We start from the raw sequence: 27967 nt of genomic DNA on the forward strand, positions 1-27967 counted from the left end.
TTAAATGATAGCGACAACAAAAAAAAAAAGAAGAAAAAGAACAACAAATGTACAAAAGATGGAATTGCATAAATCCCAACATCTCTAGTGCATAGTCACCAAGACCAGATGGTGGATTCAGGCCCTCAGGGGGAAATGCTGGAAACATGATTCATGCCCATCTGTTTCAGAACTTCGATGGAAACATTTGTAGATTCCAAAGAGTCTGATTCAGTCAAACCGTCTCGGGTTGATCGCTTATTTACAAAAAATGCGGCACCTGAATGTTTTTCATGCAACAAGCCGACATCAAGTTAAAAACGTAATGGTGCGTTTTTCTCCTCCCTCCTGTTAAGAACAAACAAGCAACAACAAAAAAAAAAAAATGGTAAAAGAAAAGTCGATTAATTTTAAATTACAACAAAACCTTCAACGATTGGCGACCCTGACACTTAAAAAACAAACAAAAATAAAACCATCTAAACTGAAAGACCAGAGAAGGAATTCAGCTCATTTCTAAGGGCTTATTTAGAGTTTAAAAACAGCTTTTTTTCCTCTTTTTTTTTCTCCTTCAAGTAAATAAGATTTTATGTGTAGGTTCAAATTGTGAAATTTAGTATTTAATAGCTTAAGATTTGACAGCCACCAGAAATATACGAAAAACAAAACATGTGAATAAGGATCTCCTTGCTTATTGTGTCGTTACATTCAGCTTTCTGATAAATTGACTCCTTTAGATTGTAGCTGCACTGTCAGGAGTGACAGAAAGAGGGCGACGATGATTCAGGGACTATGAGGAGAGCACGCACAAACGAGAAACATCAGGGGGCCAACAGCCTTTTTTTTTTTTTTTTTTTCTTTCCTTATTTTTCTACAAGTAGACCGTTTGATTATTCAAGTAGCTGCAGAGATCCAACGGATCCTGCACGCTGACCCTCCTACCTCTTCAATACTCTGAAAAATTACAGTACAAAACTTGACGCAGAGCTTAAACCACTGGATTTAGGAGTTTAGGTAATGCCAAAGACAGATTAACGTGAGTAGTCAAGCTCCTGGAGGGAATCTTACAGTGAGTAGGGTGTCTTAAGTGTTTGTGTGCGTGTTGGAGGGGCGGGGGTAGGCAGGAGTTCAGGGTGGGTGGGAGCGGGTCAGTTCATCAAACAGTCTTCGCCCTCCGTGTCCGTGTCTGTGTCCGAGCAGGCGGTGTCCATGGCGACGTGGGTGGGGCTGACGATGACGGCTCTCCTCTGCTCGTCCTCGGAGCTGCCTCTTCTCTCCTGGGTGCGCTCGATGTGCTGGATGGCCTGGGAGGGGATGAGCAAAAAACACGAGCATCGTTACCAGAGGTGGGCGCAAATCTGCTAACTGCAGGCCTAGTGTTTTTTTGCTTAGCGGTTTAGCATTTTAGCAAAGAGTAAAACGCTATAATTTTCTCAGTTATTTTGTAAGATTTTCAATTGAATAAAGCTCATTGGTCGAATTTAGGACTTTAGCATTAGTTTCTGCTAAAAACCATGACAGCCTAGCACTTCAACATTAGCAAAACTATGTTTATAGATGGCGCTTTAGCGTTAGTGAAGTTATTGTTTATAGTTAAATGTTTTAGCAGAACTAATGCCTTTTGTTAGCGCCTAAGACTTAGCGCAACTAACTTTTATAGCTAGCATTTAGCATTAGCAGAACTAATGTTTATAGTTAGCAGAACTAATGTTCATAGTTAACACTTTAGCTGAACACATTTTTAGAGTTGGCGTTTTAGAGCTAGCAGAACTAATGTTTATAGTTAGCGCTTTAGCGTTGGCTCTAGAACAAGCTCCAACCTGCACAATGGTGTCCAGGTTCTGTCTGGAAGTGGACACGGTGCTGGTGTGGACAGATGGGCTCATGGTCACCACAGTGACGTGATGGTGTTGGTTTAGTGTTGGAGCTGGGACGATGACAGTGGGGTGGTGGGTTGGAGCAGGCGGAGTGGGCGGAGCCAGCACCTAAAAGACAGAAGATCAAAGTGAAACCAAAGTCCAGATCTCATTTTTCCTCCCCCAGTGATTCTCATCGATCTGGAGCACAGGGACCCCCGGAAGAGTGGAGCGTTTCTGACCTGAGGACTGTGTGTTTGTCTGTCGGCTGCAGCGGCGTGGATCTGCTGTAGCCGCAGCAGCGTCTGGCTCTGGATGAGGGCCTGCTCCTCCTCCACCTGCTGGGTGATCACCTTCAGACGCTCCGGGTGCAGCTGGCCGTCCAGAGACCGCACCTACGAGCAGATATCAGTCCAGTTAGAGCGCGTCCTCACAAGAGGGGTGTGGAGCATATGTGACCGCACAGTATTTTACCCACAACACGCATCAATTACAGAAAAAGAAGAGGAACTTCTAATTTAAGGTTTTCCCAATAAAGTGTTTAACTAGATTTAGTTCTTTACTGGCTCTATAAAACCACCCAGAGAGCCAGTTTGGAGCCTACAGACATTTCTACGGTAAATGTTAGCTTTTATTAACCAGACTTTTTCTCAGCACCCTGCAAAGAGATTCCCTAGTATTCCCGCTACAAACGTGCGCAGAACTATTGCAATATTCCGCTAAAGTTAAAAAACAAACAAACAAAAAAACACGCAAATCTGGAATAGTGGCGTTTCCGTTAAATAAGAAATACAATTAGAATCACACGTAATTAAGTTAGTTTAAGATGCATGCTGATATCTAACCAATTTCTGATGTCTGTATTGGATCAGGACAACCCTAATTTAAAACATAAACAGTGTTCAAATAAACATTTGGAAGCTGCTCTGAGCTTCACACACTCAAGAGGAAATTTACACTAACGTATACACACAGTTCATTAAAAATTATGTTAAAAACTCCAAAAAGGAATAAAATGTTTTGGACTTGTGACAGAATGAGCTCACTTTAAAGAGATCAAACTATTTCTCAAGATGTAGGCGACTCCTTCAACTTCGCAACTGGGAAATTCTGGTCGAGTCTATAATTACGCTCACACAGCCGTCAGTGTTCAACACCCTCCCCTCTTGTTCAAGGTGCTTGTTTGAGTTTCTGCTTGTGTGCAGCACCTGCTGTTCAGGTAGATCCAGGATGTGACCCGATCAGGACGTGGCTGACGGGCTGATAAATGTGTCGGCGCCACAATCAGCATTGTGTTTGAGTGTTTGCTCTCCTACAGCGTGGCTCAAGGGCCCTATTGGCTCGACATCGAGGACAGGGTTCAAATACACGGGGGAAGAGTTTATAATGATTAAACGCACAGCTGAGATCACCTGCTCCTCCAGCTGCATGCGAGCCGAGCGCTCCTTGTCCAGCTGCTGCCGCAACTCGATCATCTCCCTCCTCAGCTCCTCCACCTTCTCCTCCTCCAGCGTGTCCGGAGACCCGATGCCTTCGTCCTTCTCCTCGGCTCGCCTCCTTTTGGGTGAGGAGCCGCTGAACTCCTGCAAGAAACGAAACGTGACGTTGTAAACGCGCGACGCCTAACTGAGCGACCGAATCGAACCAGAACTCTGCACTGGAGGCAGAATGAAAGAAAAAAAAAAAAAGAGCTGAAAGTGCGTCTGCAAGGCAGACCTCAATGATCAAAACAAAACAAAAACACCTCCGGCTATAAAACACACACCACCACATGCTGCTCAGGCGTTACCAACACCTGCTTTCAAGATCAAATGCAGGACGACATTTTTGTCAGACAAGTTCTCGTCTGACTAGTTAGTGGTGTCTGGTGAGTTTTTACTTTTTTTTTTTTTTTTAATAATTATAATGCTGGCTGAGAAAAATCTATAGGGTGAGTTAACCAGAGATGTCATACTCCAAAGTTTTAAAGTGGCTGGGAAATTTCGGTTTTAATTTTGATTTCAATCAAAATAAGATGTAAAGAAATCAACATAAAGATTCGTAAAAATTATTCTGCTAATCACCGTTTTAGATGGGAACCCTTCTGAAATGTTGGGCTGAAATGTTACATGGATTCATGGTTTCTGCAGGTTTTACAAACTCAAATTTAAGACTTTTAAAGACCACCATGAATGAAATTTAAGACCTCTTAAATGTACAAACTTCCTTCAGCCAAGTGGCCATAAATTTGCAATTATTTATTATAAAAGCAGAAAAAATGCCAGCAAGCAAGACAGGGTATATTAGGAGCTTGTTAGCTGTAGCATCAACAGCCTTGTGTCACAGAATGCAATGAGGACGTCTCAAATCTTTGCCTGAACAAAAACAAACAAACAAAAAAAAAAAAAAAAGACATTTTGGGAGGGGAAAAAAAAAAGGATACTAGATGGAATAATGCCGCCAAGACCAAATTTAAGACTTGTGACATTTTTAAGAATTGAATTTGATACATTACAGTCTTAATTTTAGATGCATGACTTAAACTTTTTAAGGATGCACGGCCACCCTGACCCTTATTATTAACACTGCCCCAGCTTTACTTAACGGTTGGATATTAATGTGTTAGAAAATGACCAACGTCGGCCGATATTGATGTTAATGCTGATATAGCAACACAGTGAGGCAAGCAAATATTAAGATTGAAACTCCATAAGCAGGAAATGTCAAAGAGGCAAAAATACAACAACACTGAGGCTTAAAACCAATAAAACTAGAGACAACGTTTCCAGTCACATGCAAAAATCTAGAATTAGAGTTCTGATCCCAACCTGGATGAAGCGTTTGAGCTGGTTGTTCTGGGTCAGCAGCTGGGTTTTTTCCTGCTCCAAGGTAAAGATGTAGTCCGCTGTTTGTTGAAGGATGGCGGCCTGGTAAAAGGAGAAACCAGCAGCTCAAATTAGGGTTGAAAAACTCTAAATATCGACAGTGAAAAAGGAATAAAACTTTAAAGACCCGGGTTTGCTCATTACAGCGCAAGAGGAGCTACCTTGCTGAGCTTCTCTCCGTCTGTGTGTGGCAGGAGTGTTTTGAGGGATTGAAATCCGGCGTTGATGCTCTGCATACGCCGCCGCTCGTTGCTGTTGGCGATTTCCCGACGGATCCGTCTCTCCTGGTCCTGGGCCGTCTCCGGACTGAGGGGGATGTTCGCCAGGCTGAAAGACATTGGAAGGAGGATTAAAAATGTTCTCCCGCGAAGAGACAAAACGTCTTAGTTATCCACATCTGCACACCTTCAGCGCTTTTTTTTTTTTTTTAGAAAAACAAATCCAAAGAATGACATGCATTTCATGTAACCCCCCCAAAAAATCCAGTGCAACCAAGAAGCCCCCTAATTAGTCAACAAAGTACATGTGTGAAAACTGACACTGCAAATCACTGAATCCACCACTTGAAACACGGCAGAGGCCGTATCATGCTGCGGGGATCATCTTTGGACCTAAAGAGTCAGCGCACAGCTTCTGTTGTCACAGCTACAAACTAGTGGTCAGGCCTGAACTCCGGCTGTGGGGATGGACTCGGATCCGAGCCTCCAGCGTCACATAAAGACAGTTACAAAGTCGGCCTTCTGTCACCTGAAGAACACTTCCAGGGGATTGAAGAACCAATGTCTCAGCAAAGCCTAGAAAAACCTGTCCATGGAATATCGATCAACATATTTGTTGCATGTTTGCTTGATGGTGGCATTTGAACTGCTGTGTTGCTGTACAAATAAACTAGACTTTTCTCTAGAAGGGACAGAAAAGCTGGGTAACTGGTGGGAAGAGGGAATATGAAGATGGAGCTGAATCTGTCATTAAAAGCTAATATCCTAAAACTGATGCCTTGTTTTATCTCCCTTCAAAGTAAGCCTAAACAAAAAAACAACAAAGAAAAAAACAAAAAAAAAAAGTTCAAGTATATTTTTAAGTGAAAAAACGTCAAAAAAAGTGGGGAAATAAAATACGTTTTGATACAGATTACAATTTAATCTGTATCAAATTAAATTGTAATCTGTTTTACCTTTTTTAAGTTTTACCTTAAAAAAAAAAACGCACAACTAAGAGGAACAAAAAAACTTCCTCTTTAACTAATAGCTCTGACGGTGACCTCTTCACATTCCTGATGTCTGGCTCCACAGGTCACGGGTTTGGCTGAACTTGCTGCCCCCCTCCAGCTCACAGTGCCGGGCGGCGTGCTAGTAAAAAAACCTCGCTCTCATTTACTGCGAGGGGGCGGGGGCACCACCAACGACATAAACGGTCACAACAAACCTGAAGAACCGGATCGGCAACGTTGAAGTCGGAAGGTCAGAAGCAACACGGTTCACGTGGCTGCAAAAGCTCGCAGGCGCCGCTGAGCAGCCGTACTGTCTGAGTGAGAAACTTCAATCGATTTTTAATGCAGGCCTCAGTTTCACTGACATTAGATAGCTTCTAAAGCAGAAAATCTGGAATAATCTTTTTTTTTTTATTTATTAAATGGACAGTTTTTTAAGTTTAAAACACCAACTTGGAGGTTAATTTGAGTGCGTTTGTTGTTTTTCTACTTGGATTTTTCTCAGAAAGAAGAGTGAGCTGGTGACAAACTTTTAGTGATCAGGTTTCACCTACAATCATTTACCCTCACTGATTAAAGAGACTCTCCTCACCGGAGAATTTCTGTGTAAAACACTTTCAATAAGCAATTTTTTAATACTCACACCGTTGAAGTTTATTTTATTCCCTGGAAATCAGAGCTGTGAATTGCATTTTTGTTTAAATTCTGAATTATGGTGCAACAGAAGCTTCCTTAAGTTTCTCTTGTTTTATTTTTTAATCATCCACAGTTTATTGGTTCATTGTTTTCAAATATCTGTATACAGAGAGAAAAAAAATAAAAATTGATATCCAACATACATTTTTTTAATTGTTTCAGAATAAGACTGCCAAATACCATCACCCTGAATGACATTTGAAACAGTGAATATTGGATTTTTGAAGGAATAGGTTTCTCACCAGCCCTGACCTCAAAACCAAACCATGGCTGACTTGTGTGGAAAAAAAACATTAAACAACAGTGAATATTTTATAGTAACAAACGCACTGAAAACAGTTCCAGCTCAATTAACTGAGACTTACTCTAACCACGAAGGTATAAGACTCGCATATTGTGCCAACACTTTATGGTAACACCTACATTTTGTTAAAAGTTGGCAATTTTGCCAGAATTACAACTTTTAAAACGGTTTTACATCCATAAATAAATTTGATCATTCATATAATGTCTTGCTAATATAAACAAAGCATGTTTAGTTCAAAATAACTAAAAAAAATATACAACTTAGGTAAAACAAGTCTCAGAAAAGAGATTTAAAAACAACAAGCCAGCTGTAGAATGATGTCACATTCTGGAGTAATGCGCTTCCTTTCATTTCTACCGCTAGGGGGCGCGTCTTCGAACGGTAGCGGTTAGTGAAATGTGACACCACCTGCAGAAGCAGCAGGCCCCCTGGCACCGAGAACAATGCTGTACGCCATTAGCATTGAGCTAACGCTTTGTCTGCTATTAGTCAAAGGCTCATGTGTGTACCCTAGCTTGTGTTGAGCGACTTATTTAAAAAATAAATATATCGTGAACACGGGTTTAAAGAAACCCAGTCACAGTTAATATGGTTGCTACTAAAGTGCGCAGCGACATATGACTTGCTAGCCAAGCTAAGCTAATTTTAGCACATGACAACGTCGCCCGCTACAGGGAGCAGCTGTTTAAACACACAAATACCGAAGCCGAAAACCTGCTGAACGAACCCAAACGGTATACATCCACCCAGAAAGTGGTTATTAATGTTGCTCAGTGGAAACTAGTTGGGTTTTAATAAACTATTGTGATTTGAAACATGATTTGGTGCGGCAGCGGCGATCATGATAACTACCACGTGGTTGGCGTCCATCTGGACATGAACGTATTCGCTCCATCTCGCTGTCTCACAGAGAACCCATCTACATACTTTCGCCTACATAAATAACGCATCTAACACAGGTTAAATTTAGAACAATATACAATAGTTCTCAATAAGCGCGAATGTGACAAAAACAGCCAATTTCTACAAGCACATTCCAGCTGCCAGTAGCTAACAGCTAGCATGCTACTCGAAGTCCCCTCTGCACCACACACACATACACACACGCTACGGCCACATGAAAAACCCTTCACGCACATGGTATGGCTGCACCACAAATTATTATTACGCGGTTTACACACCTGCAAAGCCCGCCGATAACATCCTTCTCCGTCCGCTTGAAGTGCTGCAGGGATGTTATCTTCTCTGTCGGCATCCTGACATAGTCCATGCTTTCAAAGCCACCTTCTGTAGTTCGTGTTTGCTGTTTTCTTCCCCTTCCCACTCGTGTGCTCTCGTTGAAGTATTGTGTTTTTCGTTAATATCGCAGAACCCGCAAAGGCGACCCAAGGTAGCGCAGTTCCTAAAACCCCGCTCTAAAATTCAATCTGAGAAGGAGGGAAGGAAAAACGAAAAGTAAAATCGAGGTGTTTCTTTCCACAGCTGATGGGGTTCCCTCCAGCGTGTGTGTGTGTGTGTATGTGTGTTGCCTTCCAGCCTCCGCCTACTACGACTCTGTATGTGTGTGTGTGCGCAGCTGATCTGTGTGAGGCGGGAAACAGCTGGTTGGAATCAGAGCTGGTTTTCCGGAAAACCGAACAAGCAGGGCTCTGTTGTTGAAGCTCTGCAGCAGGGACTGCAGTTCCGCAAATTAGCCACGACTGAACAAACAGTACCGATTAGAACTGCAGGAGACAACTGGGAAACCGTCTGCGGGACAAAGAAAGCATGTGTGTGTGTGTACTGGACAGTGTATATCCAATACACTTCAGAAAGTACTTTGTGTCCCATGTCAACATCTTTTTTGGAAATTTATTAAAAACAGAAAACCAAGAAAATATATTTGCCGAACTATTCACAGCGTTGAAACGCCAAGCTGAACTCTCTGTGGACTTGGAGACTGGATTGTCGAGAGGCATAAATCTGGCAAGGATCCAGAAACATATCTGCTGTCTTGAATGAGCTCAGTGACTTCCGGTGTTCTGACTGCACCTGCATTTAGAGGTGAGCTATACTGCGTTATTTTGGTATCGATCCAATCCCAAGTAAATATAGAGTCTGTATCGCCAATACCGATGCTGATAACGATACTTTTTAATTTAAGATTGATATATCATCAAAGTTTTGATCTTTAGGTGTCTTTGTGTCATTTTAGCCAAACATAAAACTGTGATGAGGATGTTTAGACAAATGGATAGAAAAACTAAGAGCAACTATATGGGTCTGGATATTTCTAAGACTCTGTTTCGTTGTCTCTGTGGAAGCTCTTAAAAACTACTTAAGCTTTTTTATTGTACTAGGCTTGTCTGTTAAAATTTCATTCTGAGTCACTTTTATTTGGTCTATACTAAAACAACTAGTTGTAATTTAATTTCAGTTCTATTTACAGCTTTGTGACTGTATCTCAGAAAGGTGCTCTATAAAAAAAAACTTTACTTAGTTTGCCTAAAGGAATACGAAACTTTAAAAAGGCTAACGAAAAGTTTGTGGAAACAGCCAAGACTGTCTTCACGATGTAATCATTTTAGATTATTAGAAAAAACAAAAACAAAAAAACAACTGGACTAATACCAAAACTTAATTGAGAATCAATGTTAAGTTAAACAGTTGGTTAATGTCAATCTGATGGTGAGATTGACATTTAAACATACTTATCTAAATCTGAAGACATTATTTCAGGTTATTCCTGCGTCATCTTAAAAGTGTAAAGCTGAGCCAACAAAGTCCAACATGGGAAGAAATTTAATTTGTCTTCTTCAGGGAGACATTTACCTTTACACAGCATTCTCACAAAGGCAACCATAGCATGCCGTATGGAAGACTGGAGGTAGAAAGTGTGAATATCCCCGCTTAGTCCAGCAGGTGGCAGCATTTTACAGAAATAGATTACAACAATCAGGATGCGCTTTATGGGGCACGAATTTGTCTCGGTTTTCAAGTGTTCAAAGATTGTTGTGAACAAATTCAGAACCGACTTTTAGCTTTATGAAACACCCTAAATTTGATTAAGATAATTTTAAAATTAACTCGATTCACCTTTGAATCCAGTCCTGTTTCCGATTTAAGACACTTGAAGCAGCTTATCAAGCATTATTCATGTCTTATGAGGCAGAAACTCCAACTTTCCAAATACAACATTATGGCAAAGTTTTGAATCCACCTTGAAATCTTTATTAATTTGTTTTGTTTTCAAAAAGTCAGACTTAACATTGGCTACTTTCTTAAAAAAAAAGAAGAAAGCACCTCTCCTCATAGTATGCTTGCTTGGTCTGGTACCAGGACTGAACTAAAAAGTTTAATGAAAAAAATTGCAGAACTATTTATCAAAACCATGTATTATGTTCTAATTACATTTTTCTAATTTAAAGCAAACATATAAGGAAATCGTTGGCAGTTTCAGTCTTCTGCAAAGTCTTGCTTTATGTAAGCACGTCTTTATGTTTAACATACTAAAACTGATGTGCAAAAGTTATTTTTTGTCAGGTCTTTATTTTTCAATCTGTAAGAGTTTACTCTAAAGCTCAGAAAAAATACAGTTCAACAACAACAAATATTTGGTCCTAACAAAAAATGCCAACGTCTTTCTGTGCAGAAGCACATATAAAATCACAAAGTTTCAACAGAAGTTTGCTTTTCTTTCAAGAAAACTGGACCATGTCTCTCAAGACATGTTAGTGTAACAGTGGAGTTAGCGCCATCAACGAGGCTTAGGGCTCTGTCAAAATCCTGACAAAAAATATTAAAGCTAAAGAACAGACAAATATTACAGGAAACAGAAAAGAGCACGAAAAAAAAAACATCTGTAGTGACAAAGTGCATTTCCTTTTTAGGATACAAATACTATATATTTAAAATCTACAAGTAAAACCAAAGAAACCTTGGGTTTGATGCAACATATGTTCAATTCATACTAGTAAATACAGAGATTTATAAAACTAATTACACCTTTATCCCTGTGAAGTGAAACCACCAGGAGTTTCCTGGAGAAAACTGAATTCTATGAATTCTTCATTTTACATACCCAACATACAAATAAATGGCTTTTAGGGTTCCTGAATGGTAGATTCAACAAATGAATCTAGAATATGAACATGATTATTCTTGATTTCCACCGTCTAGTAAGCTGTTACCTTGGAAAACCCAATGGAAACGTACAGTAAAGTAACAGAAATAGTTGATTGATATAATGGGATTGGAACGATCACTGAACAGTTTATGTTGAGATGGATGGTCGGATCCTCTTGGCAGCGGATTCCTCCACCGTAAACGTGTAGTTGTACTGAAAAGCCAAGAAACAAAGGAGCATGTTTTTCATTTTTAATTGCAGCTTGAGGACGCGTGACTTAAATCCAAGGATCACAGCCGAACCTACCTCATTTTCAATGTCCTTCACAGACTTTATGCGGATGTTGTTTAGTTGGGAATTCAACTGGAGAGCCTGAGAGAAGCATGGCGAAAACAAATAATATGCAATTCAATGTCAAAAACGTCAAACATTATTAAACAATCACACAAAAGAGAGCAACCTTACTGTGCCACTTGCTTGCAAATCAAAATCTGGATGCAGGCTGAAGGGGACTCCATCTAAAGCTGCAGAAATAAAAAGAAATTTGGATTCTGATTAATTAAAAAAACAACAACTTACAAAACATTTCTGAAACGCTTCTCCCCCATTGTTGTTGGGCACATCCCCAGAAAATACAGCGACTGAACCAAAATGACAGAAAACTAATTGGCTGCAGTAAAATTATCAGCTCTTTTTTTTCTTTATTTTTCACACAAAGTTAGGGCTGAAACAATTGGAGTAATCATCAACGAATGAAGTAATCGACTGTTGAATATACAGATAAAAAAACAGGCCAATTGCTGAAAGAGCAACATATTCAGAGATGTAGCTAAGCCAAAATTGGAAAAAAAAAATGTAGCAAAGGACATACTTTGGACATCCTTGATCTAGATAGATAAAGATATGCATCTAGATCTATCTAGATAGATATATCCATCTAAATAGATCTAGATACATCTCTATATCTGGATCAAATGATGGGTCATTATTGGCCTAAGAAGAACAAGAAAGTTGTTACTACCACCTGGGAGAAAACTAAAACATGCAGGATGCCGGCCCTGTGAAGGAAAGAAGAGACCAGCTGCACAGGCAGGCTGCGAAATGAGATGCAGGTCATCGGTATCAGCAACAAGAGACCGTGATCGGCGATCACCGATCATTCACTTTTTCATGGAAATCGGCCGATTATGATCGGTGGCCGATCGATCGGCACACCTCTAGTGTATGTGTGTGTATATATATATATATATATATATATATATATATATATATAAAGCCACAAGTGAACAGCGTGAAGAAAGGATGTAAGACAATCGGGGATCGTCTTACATTCTGTCATTTAACTGTCTCCAAGAGGTGACAAACATCAGCCAGAGACATGAATGTTTGATGAACGTGTAAAAAAAACCCTGATGTCCGATGAGTCAGGACACATTTTACTGGCCGGTGTGAACAGTCATCATTCCAGTTGATCCGATTATTCAAGACAAAACATTCTAGTCATGTGGGAAGTGAACCATTAATAAAAAAAACCCAAACTGTTCCCTCATCACCTGTAATGGCCTGAAGACTGTTGTCAGCAGGTGTGTTCAGGACGTCCCCGGCATGCAGGCTGTGCCGGCGATTACTCAGCCGGCTTTGCTGCGGTATAGGAGGAAGGTTCCTGCAGCGACAACCAAACGTTGACACATGAGGCATCCAACCTGCACAACGTCTCAGCGTCTCACTCTGGACTCTTACCTGGGCCGGAAAGGAAGAGCCGGAGCGGACGGTTCCTCCAGAGAGAGACTGCGCATCTCCAAGCTGATGCTACGAGGTTTAGCTTTGGGGGTGGGGCTGGAGAAATGTCCCTTCCTGCACCACAGCACGTAACCATGGATGTCGCTGCACAGATAGTCGTTGGCAAGTTAAAAACTTACAGGTACGTCTCGGTTAATTAAAATGTTCAGTGTGGGATGACGTGGAGGTTCTCGGCCTTATTGTTGGGTTTTGTGTCTTTGATTTTCCTCTTGATCATAAGATTCTCTGTGGCGTTTAGTTCTGGCCAAGTGGTTGGCCAGTCCAGTGCTGTGATAAACTAGGCACTGCCGCAAACTGATGAGCATATTTATGATGGTTTCCATAGTTCCCAAGTAGCCAATAAGTAGGGGTGGACATTTATCATATCGGTTATCATTTATCGTGATAAGTTTCTTATCACGATAAGAGTTCCCATCATGATAAATCCTAATTGGTGGTGTTTAAAATCCCCCCAAACTGTCTATATTATCAGGATTGTTAGGTTTGCTTCTTTTTTTTTATTTTAACCACTGTTTGCTCAATGAAAGCATTAATTAAATACCAATAAATTGGAAAATGCAGTTACTGTGTGGAGTTTAGTGACACAAATCACACTTCTTCATGTGGCTGGTGTCCTAAAGAAGCATGTTACCAATAGGAATGTTTTTCAAGAGAAATATTTGTTTGTGGGGAACAGATTACTGTGACACACAGTCAGAAAAGACGTCATAGATTCTTCTTATGGTCAGTTTTATCACGCAAAATATCGTGATAAAACTTTAAGTCCACATCCCCCGCCCCAAGCAATGTCTGTAAAACCTTCACAACACAACTCAAGCAATTTGAATTCTGTGACTATGAAGACTAAGTTCCCAATGAAGTGAAAGATTTACTCCTAAGTGAAATGAGGCCCTTTTTTCTGTTTATCCCAATAGAAACATTTATGCAATTGTTCTTTATTCAGGAGTGGCTTATCATAAGAAGAAGGGCAGCTGTGGCTCAAGTGTCGGATACTCCTGTGTGTGTTGGCGCTTGAATTTGCTGACTACCCTCACCTTTTAATCTTCCTAAAGCTGCACTTATTCTGTTGGTTTGCGCGTCTTCTACCACACTTTTTCCTTCCACTCAACTTTTCACTAAGATGCTTAGACACATTACTCTAAACAGTTGGTCTCATCAAAACAACCACTTGAAATACATCACTGTGTGTGTGTGTAACAAATCTACCAGGGTTGTGTCCGAAAACACTTTATCATGAAGATTCAAGATGAAGAGCTGCCCCGTATGGATGCTACTAACCCCACGTAAGTGTAATGCTGCAGCAGCATTTTGCTTTTGGCTGTCAGTTTGATGTCCAACACAGCCGTTTCTACGTTGGCCACCGGGGACGTGCGAACGACCACCCGCTTCTTCTTGGACACAGAGGTCTCTGAACACAAAGCGTTACACAAAATGCTCGTCAAGAACGCAGCGAAAACAAAAATGCATCAACATTCCAAGCCTGAGCAAGCCTGTACGCACTTGAATCAAGGAACTCTCTGATGTAGCTGTAGCCGTGGGGAATGGAGTCCTTGTCTGAGATGACCTGAATATCTGAAACCACCACACTGCCTTTCAGGTCCTAAAAGGAGAGCGACACGGTTCGGTCATGGAGCAGAAAAGGCCACAGAGTGGTGTAACCTAAAGCATTTGTTAAATGCAGCAAACGTCTCTCTGCGAGTCACCTTGCTGTAACAGAGGTAATATCCAGACTTCATGCCAAAGCCGCGCGTGAAGTTCGCCGCCGCTCCGTCTTCTGTGATGCTGATCTGCAGGAAGTTGAGAACATGAAGAAAAATGCACAAGAAGATCATGTTTTCCCCATGTAGCTGGTTGCTAAAGTCACAAAAATATGTATTGTATTTTCTGGGGAACTTTAAATGCAGAGCCGAGAGATGAATGTCGTTTTTTAAATCATGCTAACCTTACAGTATTGAGCTTATTGTCACTCGCTGACCAGTTCTCCAGCCATACTAATTAAAAAGATTTCCTTCTGAGACTAATTGTACCGAAGCAATAAGGCCAGACAATGCTGCACCTCAAATTGCCGTTTCCTACCAGGGTGAAATCTTTGGGGCAGCAGCCGAGGTTGGATGTCCAAGCCACCGCCGTCAAAGGCAGGACTTTTCCCGAATCCATCAAGGACATCTGTGACAGAAACAACAAAAAAGGATAACTATATCTTTAATTAATTTAAAACACTCAACACCCTTAAAACATTACAGGTTAATAACAACACTTTCTAATGTAGCAATGGATTGATGTACAAATCCCCTTTAGAGTGACTTCCTGACGTTTTGGCACCGAGAAAGCGTATAATTTATGTCCATGTGACAGCGAGTGGGAAATCACTCAGGTCAGCAGAGTCCATTGTTTCAGACAAGCAGATCTCATTGAGTCTGCAGAGTTCTCAGCAGACAATGCCAAATAGAAAGAAACTATTCAGAGAAAGAAATGTTGCTCTTACAAGCAAAAGGAAGTGGCTTTTCTCCTCAAAGCAGAGACTTTAATAATGCTTCTAGAACACGCAGTACTGACACTAACGAAGTGCAGATAGCAATGCTGCGCTTTCTGGTTTCCTTAAGCAAAATGCTCCTGCTGGAGAGATGTTTTTTTTTATTTTTTATTTTTTTTATTGTGTTTGATTCCTGAAGATCTGAGGACCACAGCAACATTCAGTTTCTGTGCACCACAAATCTGGAAGAAACATCCAAAAAACTGCAATGATGCTGAAACACTGAGTTCCTTTAAATTAACGTTGAACCCATTTGTTTTCTGCCCTTCATTATTGTTAATAGTTCTTATAACTATAATGTTCCAGTTCATGAAATGAATAGAATTTTGTATTTAATCTAAATTTATTTGTCTCAGGGTAAACGTACATTTTTAATGTCTGTATATTTCTCTGGTGTTCCTTACATCAGTGTGTATTGCGATTAATTAGATCTAAATTTTTTAAAGTAAATTTCAATGTGATTACTTAACAACTATCATTCTACATTCTTATTTTATTTTCTGTTATGATTGTTGATTACAAGCTTGCTCCTCTGTAAAGCTCTTTTATATTTAGCTTAAATTTGCTTAAAAATGGAATGAATAGATTTGGAGAAGGCCACAGTTTGCTTCTCAACACAAGACTTATTCATAAAATTAACACGTTGCTCCTTGTCACCTCTGTTACCAAACAAATTGCTCTCCTGTAATTTCAAAACGTAAAGAAACAAGCTAAAAAAAAACAACTACATATATATATATATAAAACAGAACAATGTATTTTCCCTATAAAAAGCTGTGTTGAAAATGGATTAATAAACTATTTATTTACGGCGATACTTCAGGTACTTTTTTTTTTTTTTTTTTTTAAATCAATGTGTCCAAATCAAGATCTTACTCTCATTTGCCTTGAAGGAACAACAATAACACGTCAGATTCAGGTACATTAACTCTTTCTTTACGTAGCTCTAAAGATAACCAGTCGGTTTCACAACAACCTCACCCTTAAACATTAAACAATAAAGTCACGTAAAGCATAGTAATGCTATGTGTCACATTTCCAAATTTATCCAGATAAAAACTAATTTAAACGGTAAAAGCTGAACCAACCTTACACTCGACTGTTCAGCTGGGAAACCTGACTGTTTCCTGCTCAAAAAGGCACAAACGCTGCTTGTTTCATAAAGTGACATACAAGCAACAAAGGTGGAAACACTTACCTTGTTTGTGAATCAGTTTCTATTTTTTCGGGGGCTTATATGGAGAATAAAGAACTTCTCAGCTACTAGCCGAAATATCTCGGTCGCAGTCGTGGAAGCAGGAAGTTCTCAATTCATCCCAACTACAACTCCCGTCAGACCCCGAGGCATTACGTCATGACGAGGGAACAAGTTTGCGATGTTAACCGCAAGATGGCAGCAGCGGTATTTTTGTTACAGCGGCACACGGTTGTACCAAAAGAGGAATACACATTCATAGCCGCTGTTTACATAAGTAAGAAAAATATATTAACATTTTTTACATTACATGGCAGTCACCTTTTTTGGCAAGATGATTTGTCATATAATTAAATTCCTCTCAGTCAGAACTACAAACAAAAAAACTTTATTCTGGAAAGGACAAATGTCATAACTCTTGTGGATGTTAAAATGTAATTTTCAGGAGCATTTTACAGGTCTAAAGAGAAATACTTTTAGGAAATATTTTTTTAAGTTTTCTGATGAATTCCAATCGAGCTTGCAATGTTAAATATTAACAACTATCAGGCTTCCATTTTCAAATATCAGTGCAAATCAAAACTATTTCATTTGCCCTTATTTTTGATGGGAAATGTTGACTTTCAAGATACAAATAGCTTTTTTTTTGCATTCACATGCTCCATTTGTATAAAACTTGACAAGTTACATTTTTTCCAAGGGGCTCTGTAGACTCATTCGTCTAAAAAGGAAAGCAGACAATCATTAGCTCACAAACAGATAGAATATATAATAACCAGCTTTTAATACGTGACTGTCACCCACAGACAATATTTGGAAAAGGGGTCAGCACAGAGGACGGGTTAAAGGCCGAAAGTGATAACGGAGAAAGTAGTGCAGAGCAGAGACAGAGGAACTGCTTTTTACTCATCATGGGTTCATATGCTGCAGCTCTGATCTTCTGCTCCCTGATATGCTCAGGTAAGAACTCGGTTTTTATTCAGAGAGAAAAAAATTATATTCCTTTCATTTTAACATAGGCTTTTCAAAGGTTACTGTCCTTTTTGTATGTTGTTCTTGTTTGCCGAATAACTTAGTTTGAAACAAAACCATACCTTTGACACAAGAAGTTCAGATTCAAGCTGTGTAAGAAGGGATCATTTTAACCACTTTAGGGAGTATCGTAATTGTATTTTAGTGTATTTTACAAAGACAACAAAGAACAAAACATTGTAGAAAAAGAGGGAAAAAAAACAAGATGATTAAAATGATATATTTTCCTTTTATAGTCCACAACAAGGTTGGTTCCCCTTTAAACTGGTCTGGAGACAGGCATTTCAAAATCAGATGAAACAAAGTTTGTAATGCGCTGTTACTGACAGCTTTTTGGTTTAAATTTCTACATTGTCACCACACACATCATGATATATTTGCTTTGGGGTGGTCATTTGTTTACTCTTAGTGTCACTCAGGGCCTGTTTAAAGGTTCACACAGTTGATTCGTACTTGTGTTTGTCCTCACATGTGACACCTCTGTCTCTCTCTGTACCGCTGTCATCAGTGGCAGCTCAGGCTCCAGTTGTCACCGTGGAGCCTCGGACTGCCACCATCCGCCAGGGAGAGTCTGTCAGCTTCAGGTGCCAGGTGAAGAGCAATGTCCAACCAGTTCAGCTGGAGTGGAGAAGAGCCAATAATCAGGCCTTGCCAGGTCAGGAGCAATTACACTTAAAACTGTTTGTCTTATAAAACCAACATCTGTGAATACACACTGAAATGTCATTTTTTCCCATTCAGATAATGTAAAGATTGGTCCAGATGGGTCTGTGCTGACTGTTGCAAACGCTCGACCTGGAAACCACGGCCAGTACCGCTGTGTGGCCAACAGCGCCGCTGGACGCAACTTTGCCAACATTGTGCTGAATGTCAAATGTGAGTTTTGTCTTTAAACTTCAGATTTGGAAAATGGGATTCCCCTAAAGTAAGATAAAGTAGATCCAGTTCTTATTGAAAGGGAAGCTACATTTTCTGAGAAGCCAACTTCTATTTAATCAATATCAACCAAACTGTTAAGTAGTCAAGTTTTCTTTTTTTTTTTTTATGTTGTTTTATACTGCACAATGTCGTTAGAACTAGATTACATCCATGCACAATTTGGAACTGCCTAAAGCTTAGTTAAATATTTTTGTTGAATTTTAGGTTCATCTGTAAATCTTTACCCAATGACTCTCATGAGTTGTCAATACAATTGTTGTTTAAAGATAAAATTAACAAACTCTTAAAAACAATAATTTTCATGTCCTACTCTTCATACTAAGTGCTCAAATTTAAACAAGCTGGCTTTTTCTTTTGTGTTAGTGATGTTTTTGAAACAGCAGATTTTGGGGGCTTGTCCGGGATTAGAGTCTAGCAGTACCAGTCTACATGCAGGTGGTCCAAGAGTCAAAACAATAAATATACAGTAAATATACAGTAAATATATACAACCTCATTTCACCTATTGCACCGATAAGGAGAAGGGACATATATTTGCAGAGTGCAGAATAACATTAACGGAGGATTTTCAAAGGTTGGATTTATAAACGTCTGATGTGATTTTGGAGACAATACAGTCGAGACTGAACAGGTCATGAAATATTACCGCCAGATTTTTTGAGCTGTAGAGGGTCTGTCTTCCAATATTGTATAGACTTCTCTCTCTTTCTCTCTGTGTTAAATTGAGCCCATCCCAACTTTGGTTTGGTTTGCTCCTTCCTACACACATTTCTTTCTTGTGCATTGATCTCCCTCTCTGTAAGCAAACCACTAAACCACAGTATACAGTTTAATGCTTATGAAAATACCCAGATCAGATGTATAATCTATTTAAATCATATTTTGCCATGGGAAAACATTGTATTAATCTTTATTTGTATGCATCTTTTTTATGATTCATAATACATGAGAGTAAGATCCGTTCTGCTGGTAGATTATATTTATTGGGATCAAGTCAATTTATGTCTTCACAGTAGACCGTAGGTTTTAAAGAACAATTATTAAATTCTCATGGGTTAGAAAAGTAGACTCCAAACACTCCAAACTGGTGGATACAAATTTAATAATGGCTTCTATTAAAATACAGTTTTGTACCTCCCCAAAAATAGGTAAGAAAAGACCAAGAAGTGGTTGAAGTAGCGAATGCTCTGACCTTAAACAATGCCAGACTGGTCTGAAATTAATTTTGGAAGCTATATATATATATATATATATATATATATATATATATATATATATATATATATGAAGTTTGCTTTTGTGGCAAACTCCATAGTTTAGTGTATTTATGTGCATCCATATTTCTCTTAGTTCCTTCTAAAGTACAGCTGACACCGACTGGGCCCCTGCGTATCCGAACAGGAGAGTCTGTGTCAGTGGAGTGTCGCGTCACCGGTAGGCCACGCCCCACAGTCACCTGGAAGCGCAGAGGCTCCACCCTCCAGCTGGTAACTCAGGAGATAAACGACGCCCACATTATAAAGGTGAAACATAATAGAAAAAAATAGCATCAGACTTAAATCAATTTTTTTCTTTTTATATACACACTTCAGATAAGTGGAACAAAATGTTTGACTGTTTTCTCAGTGGCCTTCCGTACGCCCGGAGGACTCCGGAGTGTATGTCTGCCAGGCTGACAACAACGTGGGGAAATCCGAGGCAGAGGTTGAGCTGGTCGTGGTGGGTCCACCTGGATCACCGGTGGCTTCGGTTAACATCGAGGAGATGACGGCGATCGAGGGACAAACAGTCACCATTGAGTGCACGGCTACAGGTAAGCCTGTTTTTTCTGAAAATCCTCTGATTGTAATTCCATCATTCATGTATTTTTTCCCTCCAGGCTTCCCTACCCCTGTCATCACCTGGTCCAAACTAAGAGCACCACTGCCATGGAAGCACTCTGTAGCCGATGGCGTCCTGACGCTGACCGACGTGGGGCGCCAAGACTCGGGACAGTACATCTGCAATGCGACCAACATACACGGCTACAGCGAGGCGTACACCGACATGGAGGTGGACAGTGAGTAGTACATGATGGGTCTGCTTGCTGTTGCTAATTTTGATGAGGGATCGAGTTTGCAATAGAGCTACAATATTATTACAACATTAACATCACAAAGGGCTTTTTTGGAATGTAATAATTATTGGCTGATACATTGCAAGTGTCATAAGCACTCAAAAAGACAGCCTGTTGGATTCAGTCTCACTTGGGCAGATACATGATAAATTACACCGTCAAATTACACAAGATGTTAACGGGCACAGGCAGCACAGATTAACGCTTTCATGCCTGAATTATGATGCTTTGTGTCAGGATTTTTTTCCAAATTTTTCTTGATCCTCTTAAGGCATAAAAGAAGGTAGAAAAAATATTTTGTTAAAAAAATATATTTTATTGTTTTTAGGGGATCAATTGAAATTTCCTCCAAATACAAAGTTATTTGAAGAATACATCAGTAGTGTTGGTCTTTAGGTTATCTGATGTCACAATAATTTTTCTTACCGTCTATAGAAGGAGGGACCGGGTCGGTCGGCATGCTTTTTTTTTTTTTCTGTCGGCCATATTGGATTTAACAAAAATAATTTCTTGCATTTGCAGCTGATGACCAGTAGTTGATAGTGTATTTTATGATGCATTAGTGTCCACTTCAGAGATCTGTGTGCATTTATAACATAAAAAATCCACAGCACAAGAAAATGACTTTTAGACAGCTGTCCACTGTAGTGACCAATATGCATGAAAGGGTTAACAAAAAACTAGAGTAAAAGTGCGTACTTATCATAGCTGACTAATTAGATCTTGTGCAATTTTTCATCCTGTCATTTGCACTGAAAAGTAAGATAATAAACAGGAAACTGGCAGCTTGAGGCCGTGTGGAAACATCTGCAGGGTTTGAAATATGCAAACCTTTTCCAGGTCAAGTAAGATGGCAAAAATGTTGTTTGTTGTCTCTCCAACTAGCTGGATTCTGCCTAAATTAAGGCACCAATAAAGTTGTCTGCACTTCACCTTTCCTTTCAACAAGCCCTCATTTCAAAAATCTTGAACTATCCCTTTAACGGCTGTCGTCCACATGCAGCTCCTCCGTACGCCACCTGCCTGCCTGACCAGGTGCGGCTCCAGCCTGGGAGCCCTCTGGTCTTGCAGTGCCTCGCCCACGGCTCTCACCCAATCCAGTTCACCTGGAGCCGCGTGGGAAGGGGCAGCCTGCCGGTCGGAGCAGAAACCACCAGGGAGGGGAAGCTGATGATAGCCAGTGTTAAACAGAGCGACGCGGGAACGTATAAATGTGTGGCCACCAACCACATCGGTTTGAGCGAGGCCGTGGCAAAGGTCATCATAAAAGGTGAGGCTGGTCTTTTGGAGGCGCTGCCAAATTAATAACCTGCGTTGCTTGTCATGTTTCTAACCTCCCCGATTTCTCTTTTTGTCGTTTGTGATAACAGCCTGAGTAAACGTGGACCGACAAGTGGCGTGAAAATTGCCTGCAGCAAAGATTCTATTTAATGTGTCCATGTATCGTGGAGAATAAAAGCCAACATTTGTTTTGTAATCCTCACCCAACAATTACAACATCAGTTTGATTTTCTGAGAACTAAAGGTGAATAGGGTTGAACTTTACGCAGTATATGCAAGTATGTTTTTCCTTCCGATTGTACAGGAGTCAGGACAAGTATAAAATTCAACTTAAAATCATCTGTTATAAAGTAAATTAACTGAGACAAACATAAATGCAGTGTGTGAGAAAAACCATCTGCTACATGTTAATTTTCCAAAGTAGCAACATAATGTTAAGACTGAAATAATAATAGCACAACAAAAATGTAGCTCTACTTTGTGATGTGAGAAAATATTGGGAATATATCACTTCTATATTTCCATATTAAAATATGCATTCTCTGTTTACTCTGATTATTTGTCTGGTCGCAAAATTTGTTTGATAATCTGAAACATTTAGGTGCGACAAAACAAGAAAAAATAAAACTTTTGTCACAGCACTGCATGACAGAGACAGCAGCATGCCATGTGTAGCAGAGCTTAAAGTTTTATACTATGGAGAAGTTTGTAGCCCCTAAATATAAAGGACATAAAGACTAAAGAGGAAGACATTTTGCAGCAAACATATAAAGGATATACACTCCAAACAAATGTAAAAGGGCAATGCAAATGATAAAATGTAGCTATTTTAAAATATTCTGGAACATGAGAAATGAAAATATGTCAAAAAGAGAGAAACAGACTAAATATGTTTCCTCCTTGTGGCTGTAAACCCACCAGGATGTTATCTTGATCAGACTGAAATGTAAACAACAAACAGCCCAGAGGGAGACTGAAGGTTCAGAGTGGTTAAGTTCGACGGGTTAAAGGTTCAGGGTAGCATGATGAAAACATGCCTGCTCAAAAAAAAGGAATAAAAAGCCAAAGGAAAATGAAATAAATCAAATGTGAAAAAAGTGAAGTGTTAATGCAATATGTTAAAGGGACGAGTATATTGGATGTTTTATTTATTATTGAATGATCAATAAGGTGCACAAATTAACTTCCCAGAAATGCTAGTGCATCTCACTGTGTTTCTACTGAAAACCTGGAAGTCGTTTCACATACAGAAGCCGGTCTGCAGAAGAAAGGTCAAAAAAGGAAGAGAATCAAGACGTTGCAAAGTTCGCTCCAAGTCCAACCCTCAACCTGACAACAATGCCGCTGCACAGTGAACTGAGGAAACGCTACAAACAAAGAGTTGATCAAAATGTTTATCTTTACAAAGACCTAAAGTGAGACAGATGAAGTCTTAGGTTAAACAATTACTAGTAACAGCTTCTAAAAGAGCTTCTGAGCAACTTGATCCAACTTTCTTTTCGGTACACATGAGGTTAGATCAAAATAATTTTACAACCTGGTAAAAGATGAAGGCCATTTTAATTGTTTTTAGACTTGAGAGAGAGTCTGCTTTCTTTTTTCCTGGAACTTCATTGTTTCTTGGTATTTTCCCATTCCAGGAAACACTTCTGACAGTTCTCACACCATGCACATGACAAAGATCACACCCGTCTTGTAGTTTTGTGCCTGGTTTCATTTAGTCTGCATAAGCAGTCAAAAGGTCAAAATGAGCGATCAGCTCATTTAGCACAGAAACAGATGTGCAAGTGTTAACAAGACACCACAGCATGTTTCAGTCATCATAACTTCAGACTCTGTAACCGCATGGGGCTTGTTGCTTTCATTTTCTCTCTGTTTGGGGTTATGCAAAAAAAAAAAAAGTGTCTTATAGTGTCTTAATTAGGGCTGGAGATTAATCGTATTGATTGTGATTAATCGATTATTGAGGTAATAGTCAACTAGTAATCGACTAATTGTTAAGAGTATAGACTCACACCCACATTTTGCATTTACGATAAAAAATGAACAAGTGGCATAGTTTAAGCTTCACATGGTTCAAATTCTGCAGACAAAAATCTACTAAACACCTTCTGCTGTCCAATTATTAATCGGTAAATTAAAAAAAAGAACCAGAAAATCCATGCCCTGCACTGTAAACTGAAAGGGTTGAGCTTATCACACTACTGATTTTTTTAATTATCTGCAGACAGATCCTTTGCGTACAGTGAAGGAATAATATATTATTGCACTTCATGCAATAATATGTTTATTTTCCTATTTATAAAGGGACTCCAATATTTGTTTATTTGCATCTTTTAATGTATTCCAAATTATGCACAAAAACAGCTTAAGGGGTTAAATAACAAATATGCTAATTTGTTATCCAATTAATCGATTAATCGTCAGAATATTTAATAGAACAATCAATTTGCTTTTTCTTTTTTTTTTTTTAAATCACATCCTTCCGACATGCAGTGACTGTTTTTGAAATAATCTAAAATGTCGACATTACTCAATCTAACCACACGGTGGCAGTATGGAGCTGACACCTTCAGCCATATACCCGCAGGCCAAAGAAACAACCCTAGCTGTTAACAGTTAATAAATGGAGGGACAGATGCACCGGACAGATGAGGCATAATTCTCCAGATGACTTGACTTAATGCTAACATTTACAAAGACTGAGCGCTTTCTCTGGTCTTACCAGCTGTCTGTCTACATGGGGATTATATCCGCCCACTGAACAAAGTTTTATTTGACCAGACCAATATGTTGCAACAGACAAGCCCCCACTGGTTCGGCTGCTGGAAGTAGTTTTGATTATATAAGGTTTAAGGTGAACGTTCAGGTTTCGTAATCGCAGCGCCACTTGGAACGGCAGAGCCGTGCTTTCCAGAACTGCTGCCAGAACAAAGACGGCATGGCCTGCGTGTGACGGTGGCCTCCCTCGTAAAAACCCTCGGTGGTGGATTTATCCTTTTCCACTATCTCCATCTTTACAAAGCACTTCAAAACTAGAGAGAGGAAACATCTGCCCTCTGTCACCTTTAAGCCACCCCCTCACTTCACAGAGAGACCGAGGGAGAGGAGGAAAACCGGGTATGAGGAAAATACGAGAGGTGAATTTATTGAACGGTGCTGTTCAAAAGTCTTGCATAATTTAATCGAGTTTTTTTTTAAGTGGTTATAAATAATACAGTGCGGTATTTTGATCTGTTTTCATACTGTGCAGCACGTTAGTGAATCAAATAGCTTTCTTAATGTGCTTTCTGAATAAAAAAAGATTTAGATTTAAAAGCTGAAATGATCGTTGATGCGCAGTCAGTCTTTTGGGTTATTTCTCTACCACGTTTGCACATCTGCAGACTAAAATGTTTAGCTCAATCCGATTCGATGGACAGGAAGTCGGAACGTAAATTCTTCTGTCTTGCTGCAGATTTTGTTTTAATCTGGGCTTAGGTCTGGAGCTTGACCATACTGTCCAAGCTTTAGGTCTGTTCTCGTTCTCAAGCTGATTCATGTGGCACACCTGACCGGACACCGGGTTTGGACTAGACCACTGAAACACATGAACATGCCTTGAGCTAAAACTTTTCATTGTAACTCTGATCGTATGTTTACTGCTATTGTTCTACTGGATACTTTTCACCTTTCTGCCACATAGTGTATTTTTTATGTGACGTTTATACAAAATATGTTATTTTACACGTCACCATATCATGACAGCATGCTTTGAGACAGCTAATCTGTTCCTCAGCACCAACCAAAAACAACCGGTCAGAGCCAGGAGGCGTGTCTTAGAGCTGTCAATTACCCTCATGTACTCACTTCTAGAACTGGGAGCCCTCGCAGAAGGCAGAGGAGATTTTTTTCCCCCCCACAGATTTCTGCATCATACCATAGTTTCACGACATAGTCACAGTTTCAACAGATTTTCAAAAAATATAGTTACATCCAAATTAAATTATTGAAGTTTGTTGCAGGGTGAAGAATGTGAAAGAGTTCAAAGGAAACATTTACAAGGTACTGCAGTAGATGATGATAAATTATAGGTTTTGTAGCTCCTCTAGATAGACATACATAATAAAACCTTTTATTCTCTATCCATCTATATTCACAACGTGCAGTTGTGCTAAGCTAAGCAATGAAGACAGAGTAAAAATAAAGCTGCCAAAATGTGATTAAAAAACTATAAACAAAAGTGTTGATCTTATCGAAACCAATATTCAGAATGTCTGGAGAGATATTTATCAAGAAAACACTGAAGATTGGAATAAATCCAGGCATTTAACATTTTGTACAGGCAAATCAATTCCTTAAATGTGATTGAATTATTATTTTTTCTTCTTTAACCTGCGGGGCCTGCTGTGAAGAAAACTATCCCTCCAGATGACGTCTTAGTGAGGAGATGTGCGCACGCACTCACTCAGCTTGTCACACCTTTACAAACACCGCAAAAGGTTTATTCGGCTGAAAGATTTACCGGCAGCGCACACATTTCACAGAATAATAACATGTTGCCGAAGAGGTGAGAGTAGAACTCTTTGTCTTCCGGAGATTTATTATCGCCAAGATCTCTGTTTCTGGGTTTGGAGAGGGCCACGACATTCATGAACTCGGTCCAACTTGTTCGTTCAGGAAGGAACCAATGAGGAAGGAGCTTCCTCAGGAAGTGACAGGTGGGGGAAGAGCGAGCGGGGTGGGGGCGCGCTCGAGCCTGTTGCCATTGGTTACCACCTGTTGTGCTCGGCTAGGCTACGGCGGGGCGCTTTATCGGAACAACAGTGTTCTCGGGACGGATGAAGGTAGGCAGATGGGTCGAGGTCCTGTTCTGCCTCGGCTGCAGAGCCGTGATGAATACCAGAGCAGAGCGCCTCGGCTCTGTCTGGTCTCATATTTGTGTCAGGGAAAATGTTCCTGTTCCTACCTCGTGCTACAGGAAGCGGCAGCAATATGTCCGTCAAGCTAATCTTTTAATAATAATAATAAAAAAAATCCTTTCATGTAAATGAAGTGAATTATTGAGAGAGGAAGGGCCGGTAATTCCTGCTTTCCCTGGGGTGAAAATGCCTCCACTGGGAGAAATTCCTGCATGTAGGTTCACTGTTATATTTGGAGAAATTAAAAATCTAAACTATCAGTCTCTCATGTAAACAAACTGTAACCCTATAATGACTGATTATCCGCAGAACCCACATCTGCATATTTTTACACAGATTGCTCTTGTAGTTTCACAGCTTGAGTCATCCTGTCTCCTCTGTTTTAACCCCCCCCCCCCCTTCTCGTTTTTAGTAAAACATTAAAATAAAACAAAATAAATTTACATTTAGATGGCCTTTTAGTATCATGTTCAAATTTGACCTTAGATTACAGAGATGTGTATTTTTGTGACCCAATACATTTTGACTAATAACCTGCTTACAAAATACACTTAGATTTCAAGATATCATGTGTCCTTAAATGGAAACTGTGAACTTAAAACCAGAGAACTGCATCCTGTTATTATGAGTGAGGCGCCGCTCTGAAGCCACTTTGGTTTAAAAATGCTCTATAGCGTCTAAATATACATGTCCAAACCTGGTCGGTCATAAGCTTGCCAAAAATATCTATTTTGAAGTCAAAGCATGAACATGGTTTTACAAAAAGACCATGCTAAACTGAACATGACTTAATTTAGATCAGTAAGAAAGCAAGTAATTTTAAATTGTTGCTCCTTTCTGTTTCTAGCCATGGGTAGTCCAGCTTGGGTTTGATTATAGATTATGGGATTGGTGATGGTGAATGTGGTGTATAAAATGTTATTAGAACCAGAATTAGGAAAAGTTGATTTGACTGGCTTTGACTTTTTATGTACCAGTGGTTGTTGTTTCTAGACAGGATGTTCTTGGGAACGGCTGATTTAACCAGGTATTCTGGTTTACAGGACATGGTTCTAAAACAAGAAAATATCCGGTGGGCTACAGTTGTGTGGAAGAAAATGCCTTCTTGATGTCAGAGGTCAGACAGGAAAGGGCAGACTGTTGTGGGATGAGG

The 27967-nt window shown here is 39.8% G+C and overlaps 3 protein-coding genes across 5 annotated transcripts; 1 reads left to right on the forward strand and 2 right to left on the reverse strand.

The window, feature by feature from the left end:
* Nucleotides 1-548: 548 nt before the first annotated feature.
* LOC106945968 (transcription factor AP-4-like) lies at nt 549-8625 on the reverse strand. Of its 2 annotated transcripts, none has more exons than XM_015029996.1 (7): nt 8094-8625; nt 4861-5026; nt 4643-4741; nt 3248-3418; nt 2078-2230; nt 1800-1964; nt 549-1283 (listed from the first exon to the last, which is right to left on the reverse strand). In XM_015029996.1, the coding sequence occupies exons 1-7, from the start codon at nt 8180-8182 to the stop codon at nt 1128-1130; spliced, it is 999 nt and encodes a 332-aa protein (XP_014885482.1). In that variant the 5' UTR covers nt 8183-8625; the 3' UTR covers nt 549-1127. The 2 variants fall into 2 exon arrangements, with proteins under 2 accessions (XP_014885482.1, XP_014885481.1); XM_015029995.1 differs by having other exon boundaries at nt 3236-3418; nt 8094-8624.
* A 1732-nt stretch (nt 8626-10357) lies between these two features.
* Nucleotides 10358-16687, reverse strand: mvb12a (multivesicular body subunit 12A). 2 transcript variants are annotated; one of them, XM_015029997.1, is made up of 10 exons: nt 16549-16687; nt 14894-14983; nt 14521-14604; nt 14318-14417; nt 14096-14225; nt 12758-12901; nt 12571-12680; nt 11483-11541; nt 11324-11389; nt 10358-11230 (listed from the first exon to the last, which is right to left on the reverse strand). In XM_015029997.1, exons 2-10 carry the CDS (start codon nt 14981-14983, stop codon nt 11165-11167), a joined length of 849 nt encoding a protein of 282 aa, XP_014885483.1. In that variant the 5' UTR covers nt 16549-16687; the 3' UTR covers nt 10358-11164. The 2 variants fall into 2 exon arrangements, with proteins under 2 accessions (XP_014885483.1, XP_014885484.1); XM_015029998.1 differs by having other exon boundaries at nt 14894-15011.
* A 679-nt stretch (nt 16688-17366) lies between these two features.
* Nucleotides 17367-22468, forward strand: sid4 (secreted immunoglobulin domain 4). Its single transcript, XM_015029993.1, has 8 exons — nt 17367-17505; nt 18086-18232; nt 18319-18453; nt 19867-20039; nt 20143-20329; nt 20396-20575; nt 21636-21902; nt 22003-22468. The coding sequence occupies exons 1-8, from the start codon at nt 17457-17459 to the stop codon at nt 22005-22007; spliced, it is 1143 nt and encodes a 380-aa protein (XP_014885479.1). The 5' UTR covers nt 17367-17456; the 3' UTR covers nt 22008-22468.
* Nucleotides 22469-27967: the final 5499 nt, after the last annotated feature.

This window comes from Poecilia latipinna, unplaced genomic scaffold (genome assembly GCF_001443285.1).
Source record: "Poecilia latipinna isolate Pla-1442-1.1 unplaced genomic scaffold, P_latipinna-1.0 Scaffold169, whole genome shotgun sequence".
Classification (NCBI taxonomy): domain Eukaryota; kingdom Metazoa; phylum Chordata; class Actinopteri; order Cyprinodontiformes; family Poeciliidae; genus Poecilia; species Poecilia latipinna.

Bases quoted from the DNA above. Each gene is read 5' to 3' on its own strand.
- LOC106945968 (XM_015029995.1), bottom strand. From the start codon at position 8,182: ATGGACTATGTCAGGATGCCGACAGAGAAGATAACATCCCTGCAGCAC. The intron at 5,027-8,093 runs GTGTGTAAACCG...AATGTCTTTCAG, and splicing joins GTTATCGGCGGGCTTTGCAG to CCTGGCGAACATCCCCCTCA. The intron at 3,419-4,642 runs GTTGGGATCAGA...CGTTTCTTGCAG, and splicing joins AGCTCAAACGCTTCATCCAG to GAGTTCAGCGGCTCCTCACC.
- mvb12a (XM_015029997.1), bottom strand. From the start codon at position 14,983: ATGTCCTTGATGGATTCGGGAAAAGTCCTGCCTTTGACGGCGGTGGCT. The intron at 14,226-14,317 runs GTGCGTACAGGC...CTTTGTGTTCAG, and splicing joins CAGAGAGTTCCTTGATTCAA to AGACCTCTGTGTCCAAGAAG. The intron at 11,542-12,570 runs GTGATGAGGGAA...TTATTTCTGCAG, and splicing joins CAGTCTTCAGGCCATTACAG to CTTTAGATGGAGTCCCCTTC.
- sid4 (XM_015029993.1), top strand. From the start codon at position 17,457: ATGGGTTCATATGCTGCAGCTCTGATCTTCTGCTCCCTGATATGCTCA. The intron at 17,506-18,085 runs GTAAGAACTCGG...CGCTGTCATCAG, and splicing joins CTGCTCCCTGATATGCTCAG to TGGCAGCTCAGGCTCCAGTT. The intron at 18,233-18,318 runs GTCAGGAGCAAT...TTTCCCATTCAG, and splicing joins CAATAATCAGGCCTTGCCAG to ATAATGTAAAGATTGGTCCA.